This window comes from Melopsittacus undulatus, chromosome 6 (assembly GCF_012275295.1).
Source record: "Melopsittacus undulatus isolate bMelUnd1 chromosome 6, bMelUnd1.mat.Z, whole genome shotgun sequence".
Lineage (NCBI taxonomy): Eukaryota > Metazoa > Chordata > Aves > Psittaciformes > Psittaculidae > Melopsittacus > Melopsittacus undulatus.
This window is the reverse complement of record NC_047532.1, coordinates 40,427,237-40,439,455: the sequence shown is the minus strand read 5'-3', so window position 1 is coordinate 40,439,455 and position 12,219 is coordinate 40,427,237. Positions and strand designations below refer to the sequence as shown.

Sequence of the window (12,219 nt, the reverse complement as noted above, 5' to 3'; positions counted from 1 at the left end):
TGGTAAACTGAACTCAGTCTGAGGAGCCTGGTAATGCAAAAACGAGTTTCTGAAGGAGTCTCAAGAAGAAAGAAAACTGGAGTTTTCTCCTGTAGTGAAGTCCCAGTAGCTTCCTTAGGATCTATTTTGAGAAAGAAATTGATACTATAAACTTGCATGAAGATGAGTCAATTTGAAGCACTCACGGTTTTGTACAAAAATTTTTAAATGTAACTTCGAGAACTTCAGGAAGCTTCTTACAGGCAAAGCTTCTTAAAAGCACTTACAATTACTGCCTGGGTATCTAACTCTTAATTTTGAATCCTTAATTCCTCAGAGAGCAAGGCATTCTGTTAAATTAGACAACAAATATAAATTTGAAATACATTCAGATAGGAGTCATACCGGCTTATGGTATGGGCTGCTGTTAATTACTGGTATATGTTAAATATTTGAATAATAAATTTTTAAGCCTCTTTGACGTAGTTTTTCTTTTAAGGCCAGAATAATGTCTGTGAAAAACACAGATCAATGAGTTAAGATACATTCAGCAAAAATAATTTTGGGGTATGTCTTTGATTTTTATTTATTTCATTATTGCTTCTAGTTTTGCTGGAGTCTTGGGTGGGTATTTTGTGTTTTGTTGTGCTTTGGGGTTTTTTTCTGCAGTAAGATATACTCTTAGGGAGAACTCCAGTTGCGCCAATTCTGCAAGTATGCTTTAAGACCTGTCTCACTTTTAATGCACGACAGCAGCATTGAGGAGCACCGCATTATCACAGACATAACCCTGGGCCTGAATTAAGATTCACCAAAGGTCTGAGCTTGGCTCTCGGAGAAGGAAAAGGCAAAGAGCAGCGAAGGCTGCCATACGCAGTACCTCTCGGTGCAGCTGGCACCCCAAAACAAAGTACAGCAAACGACCTATGTTAAAAATACAATAATCTGCTTAAGAGTGTAAATAAATTAGGTCCTCAGTTATAAAAACGGATTCTTTGACACTCTGCCTTCTCAGTACGAGATCCTTGAACCCCAGGCGCTGGGCATCCTGCAGGCCCCCCTGCGCCATGGGGGCCCAAGACCCTCCGACTGCTTCAGGCCTTTGCAGCCCCTGCCCAGCAGAGCCGCACCAGCCGCGCTCCTTGTCCCACCCGGTGTCACACGCCTCTGCTCTGACACCCCCTCGCTCATACCAGACCCGGACTCCGCCACCCCGGGTACGGCCTGCCTGGACCGGGAGTGTGGAGAGGGGCGGGCGGAGGGAAGCGAAGCGCCCGGCGGGCCGGACGGACGCGGCAGGCACCCAATGCGCTCAGACGCTGCCGCCCCGAAGGGAGGAGAGAGACCCGCAGTTGGGCCCAATGAGGCCGCGCCCGGAGCGGGACTTCCTTCGGGGATCCCGCGGCAGGGAGGTGAGGCGGAGCGAAGGTGACACGTAAGTGAGCGGCAGGGGAAGTTGCCTTTGTTCTTTTCAGGTGGCGGCGGCACCACTGGCCGGGCGAGTCCCCTCTGCGGGGCTAGGTTGAAGCCACTGCCTGAGGAGTGCAGAGAGCTGCCGCCACCGCAGCTCCCATCTCGCCGGCCGCCCGTCCGCGGGAACCCAGAGGCCGGGACAGTTGGCCGGGGCCGCCCCCTCCCGCTGCCGGAGGGCCGGGCAGCCTCGCGGCCGCAGCATGCAGCTGGGGCGCCCGCCCCGTGCTGCGCAAAGTCCCGCAGGCTCAGCTCTGACGCGCAGGGTCCGCACGCAGGGGGAAGCCGCACGGGGACTCGCGGCGGCGCCGCCCAGGGACTGAGGCTCTCAGCCGGCCCCTCCTCCCTTCACTCCCTCCTTCTCCCGGCGCGGGCCCGGGGCCTCCGATGCCTCCGCCTCGTCGTCCGCCGCCTCCAGCAGCCTGTTGCTAACCCGTGAGTGGCGGGGACCCTCGGGACCCCTCCGGGGACATGGGCAACGGGATGTGCTCCCGAAAACAGAAGCGGATTTTCCAGACCCTCCTGCTCTTGACTGTGGTGTTCGGTTTCCTCTACGGAGCGATGCTCTACTACGAGCTGCAGGGCCAGCTGAGGAAGGCTGAGGCCACGGCGCTCAAGTACCAGCAGCATCAAGAGTCCCTCTCAGCTCAGTTACAAGGTACTTACCTCGGGAGAAGCCTCTGTCTCCCTTTCCTGAGGCTTGTGGAATGCCCTCGTCCAGGGACGTCTGGGCTCCAACTCTCTTACAACAAAGTTTTGCTCCTTAGGAGCTTTTCCCCTTACAGACTGCGGGGTTTTGATATCTAACCGTGGGTAGGATCCTCCCCTGCTGAAGTGGGAGTTTCTGTTAGGGACTCTTGGAGACCTCTCATTTTCCCTCACTCCCACACATTTGCTTATTTCAAAAGGACTTCACATCAGTTTGCAATTCCTGGTACAAAGGAAAAAGGCAGGCATACACTCATATAACTGTAGAGACCACATCTAATTATGGGACTTTTTGCATGCTTCTTGTTGTTTTGTCAGTGTTAAGTTTATACTGCTGAGACAACATTAAGCAGCAAAAACCGTAAATAGCTCCAGGAGGGAGGAGAGGGATAATTCTAGTAAAGCCTTTTTTTAAAAAGGATATTTTGAAAATAAAGTGCAAATAAGTTATTTAGATATGGCTGTTGCTTTTGGAACTTTGAATTTCTTGGCTTTAAGCTGCCCCATAAATACAAATTATTGTGCATCTTAGTTTTAAGATGCACCAAATCTGGTGCATCACATGGGTGTCCTGTACTTGAAACTGAAAAGATGCTGATGTTCCATAACCCATGCCGGTGTATCAAGCCTGTTGAGCAGGAACCTATCTATGCCTGGTATGGTAGCTGTAAACCTTGTTTAAAAAAAAAATACTAGCAATTAAGTCACAGAGGACAAGGAAAAATATAATGTATCAATAAAACTGGTTCTTTAAATTATGGCAGTTGTTAATGTACCTAAAAGAGGGTGAGGCTGAGAGCCCAGAGACATACTAAATACAGCAGCAAGCATTAAGTGTGTGATTTCCCACTGAAGTAAATGGAACCTCTGTGCCTAAAGACCTTGGCCAATTTGGCCCTAATGAGCTAGAAATAAACTTTATTTTTCTCTGTCTTTCCCTATACATTTAATGACCTCTTTCCAGGATGGCCTGCTTTGTATGATAACTTGGATTTTTGCAGTAGGAGCTTATTAGTGAGGAGAACATAGAGAATTCAGAACCTGCACCTATGTCTAACTCACCTGGAGATACACAAGCTCCATGCTAACTAGTGATATACACTACCAAAACTGTTTCTTAGCCTTTCATAGCTAACTCTTCAATATGGAACAACAGGAAGGAATTTTCTATAAAACAGACTTTGAAACAACATGAAATGCTGACACAGAATTGTGTGACTGCAGGTGCAGTATCTGACTGCACTTTGAAATTTTGATTTTAAATGGCCAGGTTTTCAAAGCAGAAAAGTTTCTGTTGCCAAACAAAAACCAAACAACTCCGACCTGTAAGAGTGTTTAGTCTATATCTCCTTGCTGTCCTTAACATAAGACTTTATTCTTTGAGCTTATTCTTTTATGAGAACGAGAAGGACTATGATGGCTAACAGTGCAACTTATCTTTTCCATGCACCATAATAGTTTATAGTTACTGGTCTCGAGGTAACTTCAGGGCTTGAAGTATGAAGGGGCCACTCTGAAATCTTTTGAACAAGAACCAATGAAAGGGCAGGGTCTCTGACATGGTGTTGCCAGGTGGAATGAGGGTGCTGTATCAACAGCGATTGATTTCTTAGTGTTTACAGCTCTCTTCTGGGTGATTAATTAAAGACTTTGAATTTCATTACAAGCTGAGGAGAGAACTGAACTTTGGACTTGAGCTTCCTGAACAGCCATTTCATCAGTAGGCTTTTACTGTTTTAAATTAAAATGGGAGAGTGTGAGGGGGGACTTTTTCAAGTTGTCTTTTTGAGGATCCTGAGGATGTTTTGTGCCAGGTTGGCTGGATTTAAATGCTTGGAGGGCAGTGCAATATCACCTGTTTTCTGAATTTTTCTTGGGCTTTGTTGTGACTGCTGGTGCTTGTAAAGACAGTTGCTTTCCTGATTGTAGACAGAAGAACACTGTTAGGGCTTCTGAGTGAAACTTGAGTCAGTCTGTGGGATCATAGGCAACTCCTGAGTTTATGTGTAAAGTTGCAGTTTTGGATCTCAGTTCCTTTGGTCTCCTCAAAATCTTCAAGATTAACCTCAGAGTCTTTTCTGCTGAAAAAGAAGTAGAAAGAGTGTTTTTTAGATTTTTCGACTTTGTTAGTAATAACCTTTTTTTTTTTTAGTACGTTTCCTGAATGAGCAGAGCTTTCTGGTTTTGCTTGAAAAGCCAGTTGTCTTATATGTTTATCTGTTACGTTGCTTTATTTTGCTCAAATGAAGCTGGCTTAATTTTCTGTATATATGGGAAAATAACACCCTTCTACTGAGGCAGAATGTACAGATCATTGAAAAATGGTGCAGGAAGAGGTCTCAAAACCATTTAACTCATGCACCTGATCTGAAGAGAGCTGCATATGACTCCCTTTTGTAGGGAGTTCTGCTTTTTTATGTTGCTTGCATGCTACTCAGCTGAGAAGTATTTGTGCCTCTTGAAATAAGACCAGAGTGAGCTTGGAAGGATGGCAGACTTGGGTAATGTGGTGAGAATATCTGGTGTGGAGAGGCTGAGATCTTAAGCTTGTCCCCTTTGGACAGCTCACATCATAGAAGATTTGGTGTTTGAAAGCTAAACTTCTCAGAAAAAAAAATATCAAACTTTGGCATTTTTATCTCTTTAATAAAGTTCTCTTGGACATGGAGAAAGTAGGGCTGTTTTTGTAACCCACAAAGGGAATACCAGAGGCAGAATTCAGAGTGACACAAAATGTCTTGGCTGCAAAGAAAAGTTAAAGTCATTGTTATCTGTAAGGTCTTTCATAGAGAAGCTGATCTTTCTAGTAAGCTGATTATTTTAAAATCTAATTCTTCTAAGCTTTATATCTCCAAAACGTGGACATAATCTTTTTTATAATTTCTTAAAATTATAAAAACAAAACTTGACACTCTTTGCCTCCTACAAAGAAGTGTCAAACTAATCTTAAACTATTGGCTATATAGTAACAGACTTCAGTTGCTATAACAAACGTGTTGACTGCTGTAGAAGAACCTGATCTTATCTTTGACTGCTTCAAGATTGAATGTATCTACAAATGTCTCTTTAGGCCTTACAGCTTCTGCTTTCTCATTGTCTGGGTATTAGATAACCTCTTGTGTACTATTTTAATCTGTTTAATCTGTTCTTAATCCTAATAAGAGCCTACGTTTAATGTCTTTTCCTGGCTTATTATTCCTGCTCTTTCACTTAGAGTCTTAACATATCTGATGGCTTCAAGCAATATCTGTGCAGTCTGACACCATACTGTAAGATTGGGAGCCAATGCAGCAGTGACTCAAGCTGTGAGTTCAGAGTTTGCCCTCCTGCAGACAAGGTGTGGATTTCCTCAAAGCTTCCTGATCCAGCAATAGAAAGCACCAGCTGAAAAGCAAACACCTACTTCCTCTTATGCTTGTTGTGCCATTTGTCCTATGCCCAGTTCTTGCTGGTTCAAATACAAAATTATTCATTATTTCATAGAATCACGGAATGGTTTGTGTTGGAAGGGACCTTAAAGCTCATTTATTTCCAATCCCCCTGCTATGGGCAGGGACACCTTCCACTAGATCAGGTTGCTCAAAGCCCCGTACAACCTGGCCTTGAACACTTCCAGCGATGGGGAAGCCACAGCTTCTCTGGGGAGCCTTTGCCAGTGTCCCACCACCCTCACCGTGAAGACCTTCTTGCTTATCTAACCTAAATCTACTCTCTTTCAGTTTAAAGCTATTCCCCCTTGTCGTATCCCTACATGCTCTTGTAAAAAGCCACTCTCTACCTTTCTTGTAGCTCCCTTTAGGTACTGGAGGGTTGCTATATGTGGATTTACTTTACCATTGCAGTCCTCTTTTGTAGTAATTTGTTTAAACTTGTATCTTGGCAGAACTAGGAAGAACTTCACAGTACTTTTTGATGACTTATTTTTCACTTGCATCATACAAGTAGAGTTGCATCTCTGCAGCTTCTGTACAGTTTGTTCTCCATAATAACAGCAGCCTGAATTCCTGTCATTCCTATTAGCTTCAGATTCCATGTAACACTACAGTGCTTGTTTTGATTGTGTTTTATTGCTGTCTGAGATATGAAGAATCTGTGGTAGCACTGTAAGAGTGGAGGTTAGTTCTCTGTGTACTATTTGCACACAGGTGTACTTCGTATCAAGTACCATACTGCATGAAATGGCAATTGCAGCTTTTCTAATTCTGCTACCTGGTTTCCTGAAGCCATAGAATCATGGTATGGTTTGGGTTGGAAGGGTCCTTGAGTATCATTAAAAGATCCTTTAAGAGAGTGGATAAGGCACTGGCAAAGGTTCCCCAGAGAAGCTGTGGCTTCCCCATCGCTGGAAGTGTTCAGTGCCAAGTTGGATGGGGCTTTGAGCAACCTGGTCTAGTGGAAGGTGTCCCTGCCTATGTCAGGAAGCTTGGAACTAGGTTATCTTATTCCAACCCAATACATTCTGTGATTTTTATGATCATCTGCTTTCAACCCCCTGCCATAAGGAGGGAGACCCCCAGGTACACTTCGGTTTATAGAATCTGTCTTTTGTACTTCTATTCACATTAACTACTGGGTATTTAATGCTCTGAATACTTAAAGCAAGTTACATGTTTGAAATTATTTGGACAAAATTTAGTAAGATGTATGTGCTGTAAATGCATATTCATATATGCATTTGCATGTACATATATGTATGTATAAATGTATATCTAGATAGATACATGTCTGTTTTGCAGCTCAACCTGACGATTTCAGGTTATCTGGAATCATCAAGATTTCTTCATAAACCAAGTACAGAAAAGGCACTGGAGCTTTATTCAGTTAACTTGGGGAGTTGGTTTGTTGCTTCCACGTCCATAGCGAGTAAGAATCCTGACAGCAGAATTTCATGACTATAAAGTTGAATTGAGCAAATGCTCATATTTATGTGTTTTTTTTCTTTTTTATACCTGTAATCTGTGTCCGAATGCTGTTAAATCGCTTTCTGTGTGGACATAAGCTTTCTAGGATAAATTTCTACCAGTGCTCTAATGTTGCATCCACACCCAAGTTGGAGTCTGGGCTGAAGATAACAGAGCATATGTCTAAAGGAATGTTAAGCAGCATGAGGTAGTAGGGTGGTTTTGTTGTTCTCCCTCCCCAGCTTAACAGACTAAGATCCTGAATATTAGGATAGGGCCAAATATCCTGAAACTGTTTTTTTCTGATGATGATTTAAACCTCTTAAAGCTTGTCAGTGATTGGTGTGTCTGGGTTTATGAACACTTCAGAGCTGAGAGGAGGGAGGCAAGATGGGTGGATGCTTTGGTGAGTTTGCCTTTTGGCTTCTTTGACAGTGCTCTTCTGTTACACATTCCTAGCAGGCAGAGATTTGACAGAAGCTTCTGTATCACCTAAAACATCAGCTTTCTTGAAGGAAGACCAGGAGAGAAGCAGAGGATGAAACAGCCACAGCCATGATCTGATAGCTGTAGCTGCAAACTGAGCCAGAAATCCTGTAGGTAACAGGATAGTTTAAGTGATACCTGGCTGGACTAGGCACATGATGTGGGAAGAGTCTCAGGGTGATTATAACTTTGCAGTTGTACTGACAAATCTTCAAGGTTAGCACCTGAAGAGTTAGGCACTCCTGGAGTAGTTAAGATTGTTGTGTTCCTGGTAAAACCAAAGCCTAAATAACAGAGTTGAGTTACGTTGTACATGAGTAAAACTGATTGAATTCTTAAGTTTTAAATAGGATGTTCCAAACACATTGTCTTATTGGGCTGGATATAGGCTTGTCAGCCTGTGTATCTGGGCAGGGCAACCTAATGAGTAAGGCTTCCACGCACTGAGATTTGAGTATACATTATAGCATCTGTTATATAATGGTGAGGATATTCCCAGCAATCTGTGGCTAATACTCATTTTGGAATAGGATCCTTGAATAGAAAAAGTAATTAATTCTGTCCGTCTGAAAGTCAGGTGCTGTTTTTGAGGCTTAATGAAAGCTAAATAATTCAGGTTACTGAAAAAAAAAATGAAATATACAGAAAAATAATTAAGGCAGAATCTTTTGTTGGGTGATTTTTCTTGGGATTTTTAAGATTCAGGGGTGTGAATTTCTAGTTAGAGCCTAAAGTAGGTGCTTAAGGAATTCAGCCTGTTCTGATATGGGTCCTGTTTTAAAGAAGGGTCTTCAAAGCAAGATGCAATTCTGATCTTTTTCTAGTATCTACCATCAACCAACTTCCTGAGATTTTCTACTATGTATCATTAATTAAGAAATAAAAGAATCTGCAATTACCTCATCTCTTTCTCTACTTTTTTTTTCCCTTTTCACCCCAAAGGTGTCTGAAATTATCCTAGTATCTTATTTTCCTGAGGTGACTCAGATCCCTGAATTTGGCAATCATTTCCAGGGCTTAATTACAGAGATGTTGGGAGAAGTGCTGCCTGCAGGGCACAGTGAGCAGTCTCTTCCTATCCATGACGCTGTGCTAAAGAATTCCTTTTTTCAGTGTTTCAGTTAACCTGTCATACTCAGATGCATACTCTGAGGTTTGACAGTGACCTTCTGTTACCAAAAAAACCCCAAAATAAATCATGAGTCACTAATTCAAACTATTGATTTCTGTATGCAGTTTCTCAAAATATACAAGTGGAGTAGACTCCAAGTCCCCTGTGTTAGAGCTCTTGGATAGAGAACTAACTAAGGAAGCGGTTTAACAGTTTTGTAAGGTGACAACCATTGCTATTACATCAGGTTTTTGCCATATTCCATTACGATAAAAATGCAAATTATGTTTCAGTTAGAAGAGGCTGTTAAAACAACACGTGTATATGTATTACTACATTGTTTTTCAATGTTGACTTTGCAGTAGTTTCTGAATATATATATTTTTGTAAAGAACCTAACACCATGTAGACAGAAACACTTGGCTTCTGCATACAATTGAAAAAAGTCTAAAACAATTTTTGAGAGAAAGAACAGGCCCTTTTTTCCTGGCACTGAGAGTTGAGCAGACCCAGACATTCAGAAATTATGTGAGACGGAAACTGTTGTCTCTGCAACTCTTTTGAATGCCTGTGTGTTTTCTTCAGAATGATCTCGTGCAAAAATGGCAGAATAGTAAAGAGAAGAAAATCATAAGAAGAGGGAAAGGAAATCTGTTTAGAAGTAAATCTGCTAGCCTTAGGCATTTAAGTCTATAATCACTACACAGGTTTTGTTTGAGCTGTTTGCGTTTATCATCACTTCAAAAATCCTTAGAATAGATAGGTGTATAGAAAACAGCACATGCAAGGTGAGATGCTAACCTGTTGGATGTTGGAACCATGGGTGGCACCAAAGGTTGGCAGAAATCTTTTGTGAAGTGGACAGAAAATCTTTTCTGGGATGGAAGGCAGGATCTCTTTCCTAGTAAAAGTCATGTCAGAAGCCTAACTGTTAGGGATTAAAAATTTAATCGCATTTAATACCCCTTGTCAAACTTTTATTTTTAGCAGAAGCTATTACAGTTTACTGCTTCAATATGATAAATACCTCTCTATATCCCAACATATCTTGCAATTTGTTTTTAAATCAGTTGTTTCCCAGAGGGATTATTGACTTTGAAGAAAGGGAGTACATGAGGCATAGTAGAATAAAGGGATTCGATTAAATTTAGATGTTTACTCCAGTTTAGAAATTCATTTTCCTGTCATCCTTATAATTGAATAGAGGCCACAACCATGTCATAGAAATACAAGCATGTGTTTCTTGGGCAAACTGCATTAGTGTGCCAAATTCCCCAGCATTCCTGTGTTTCCAGAACTGCACTGAAAGCAGCACTTTATGCAACACTTCTCCACATTTTGCTTCAGATTTTTCTTTTTGAGGATGCAAAACTGAAGTTTTGATAAGTATGAATTTTCTTCTGTGCTTATCAGAACTCTGCAGGCATTTCAGAGCTTTCTGAAGTCCTCTTACGGTTAGTTCTGATACCTTGTCTAATCTGTTACCAAGCTCTGCAGTTTTAGTGGGAAAAACCCTGGGACAGAAGGCATGTTTCATCGGAACCATCGGTGCTAATTCCTGTCCTGGGCAAGACACCAGGGCCTACGTTAGAGATTGTAGAGCCAAAAGCAAGAGTCTCACAGCTTTAGCTAAGGAATCAGCTATGAACTTTAGTGGATTCCAAATACTCGGTGTCATGTCAACTACCAGGATACAGAGTTCCCAAATTACGCTTTGGTTTTTGTTTTGTTTGAGTTTTTTTGTTTGGTTGGGGTTTTTTGTTTGTTTGTGGGGATTTTTTTTTGTGGGTTTTCTTTTGTTTTGTTTTTTTCCAGATGTATTCCAACAATAAAGAATTTTTCTTTCCAAGACTGAAAATGTTATATAAAAATGCATGTACTCGGTTCTCTGTTACCTTTGGACAGATCTTGTTTGGCTTATGGCTAAACTTTGTGCAAGCAGTTGGTGATTTTCCACCTACAGCTCTGCATCGATCTGGTTTAGCAGCAGTGGTGCCTCTTGTTCTTGTAGAACCACTGCACTGGGAGCCTGGTGAGGCAGGAGTTACTCCTGGTGTAGCTAGCTGCCTGCACTCAAGCTTGTAAGACCAAAATCTCCATAATTTGCTCAAGTCCCATTCTCCAATTATAGTTTCTTATTGGAGTATTGACTAAGTTGGAGGAACAGGTGTATTTTAAGTGGCAAGTTATTTTTTTTGTGCTGGGTATTTGAAAGCAGAGGTTATGCTTTCCCCTCATGCAGTTGAAGTTGGTAATCTATGACAGACAGTACAACCCCCCTGAATATGAAGATACAGATATTAAATACAAAATTTTCACTTAAAATAATTAATACTCTGAGCAACATAAATGACCAGAGAATTAAAGCAGTAGTTATTTTGGAGCACAACAGGTGATGCATGGTTTAGTTTACTAGGAAGAATTTTGTTCTTTTGCAGTGACTGGCTATAATTTAACAAAGCTATTATTTGATTAATCTTTGTATGAGTAAATTGATACATACAGGAGTTTGTTTTAAAATAAATGTGTCAACATACCTCATGCAGTGCTAGTTTTGGTTTTCAGTAAGCAAAAGGAGAGCAGTCCATCCCTGACTGTATGCAAAATTATTCCATAATTAAGCCAGGAAAAGCTTGTTTTTCACACACAGTTTCAGATTATCTTGGCATCTATTTCTGCCTTTTTTTTTTATAAATACAAACCAGAAATCTACAAAGGAATAAAATCTGAAATAGTTGAATATTTTGTTCAATTTTAAGTATATCATTTTTATAATGTTGTTTTCTTGTGCTGTAGTTAAAACATGGTTTTCCTAGTCTTTATTGTGGGAACACTTCTACTGTTTCTTAGATGTTTTTGGTGTCACTTAAACTCTCAGTTTAGAGTCTTTGAGATAGATGAAGCGTACACTGTGAACAGTATGGTTGCCAAGACTACTGAAATCTGTTGGTTTTACAAGAGAGGTATTACTGTAAGCTCACAGGAAGATTGCAGAATTGCATAAGAAACAATAAAATTGAAATTAATAAAATTTCTAGCATCATGTATAATTTAAATCTCAATGTAATCTTAATTTTCCAGTATACAAGAAAGTGGGAGCTAGGGTATTTTAGACTCTGCAGTCTGCTTCTGACAGTCACAAATACCAAAGTAACATAGTTGCAAAATTGCTAATAAAGTGACATAGAAAATACTTCCTTTTAAATATACACTAATGGCTTATTTTGCTTAATAATAGTTTTATTCCTCGGAGGTGCAAAGCAAAGATAAGAGAAATAGCCACATCTGTTAAATGAGCTTACTTTACTTTTGTCACATCAGCTTGACTCCTGTGTTGCAATCTAACGTTCAGTGATGGTCAAAGTGGTGTAATCTGGTGAGAACTGACAGAGCATCTCACACCCTTCCCTTCCACTTTTCCTGTGGAAGAGCATGAGAAAACTCTTAGATTAAGAAATTTATTTAATTGGGATTAATTCAGTAACTGTTAAAGATTTCCTTGTTGAAGGTGAAAGGCATGTTACCAGATCTGCTCTTTGAGGCTGGATTACCTCTCTGAGTTTA

The 12,219-nt window shown here is 41.1% G+C and overlaps 1 protein-coding gene across 2 annotated transcripts in view; it reads left to right on the top strand.

The window, feature by feature from the left end:
- Window positions 1–1,386: 1,386 nt before the first annotated feature.
- The window catches only part of GOLIM4 (golgi integral membrane protein 4), a 31,767-nt gene continuing 20,934 nt past the window's right edge, over window positions 1,387–12,219 (top strand). For both annotated transcript variants that reach the window (XM_031047110.2, XM_005146869.3), the window contains exon 1: window positions 1,387–2,107. In XM_031047110.2, coding sequence (XP_030902970.2) covers window positions 1,921–2,107 — 187 coding nt within the window. In that variant the 5' untranslated portion in view covers window positions 1,387–1,920. The remainder of the gene's footprint in view (window positions 2,108–12,219) is intronic.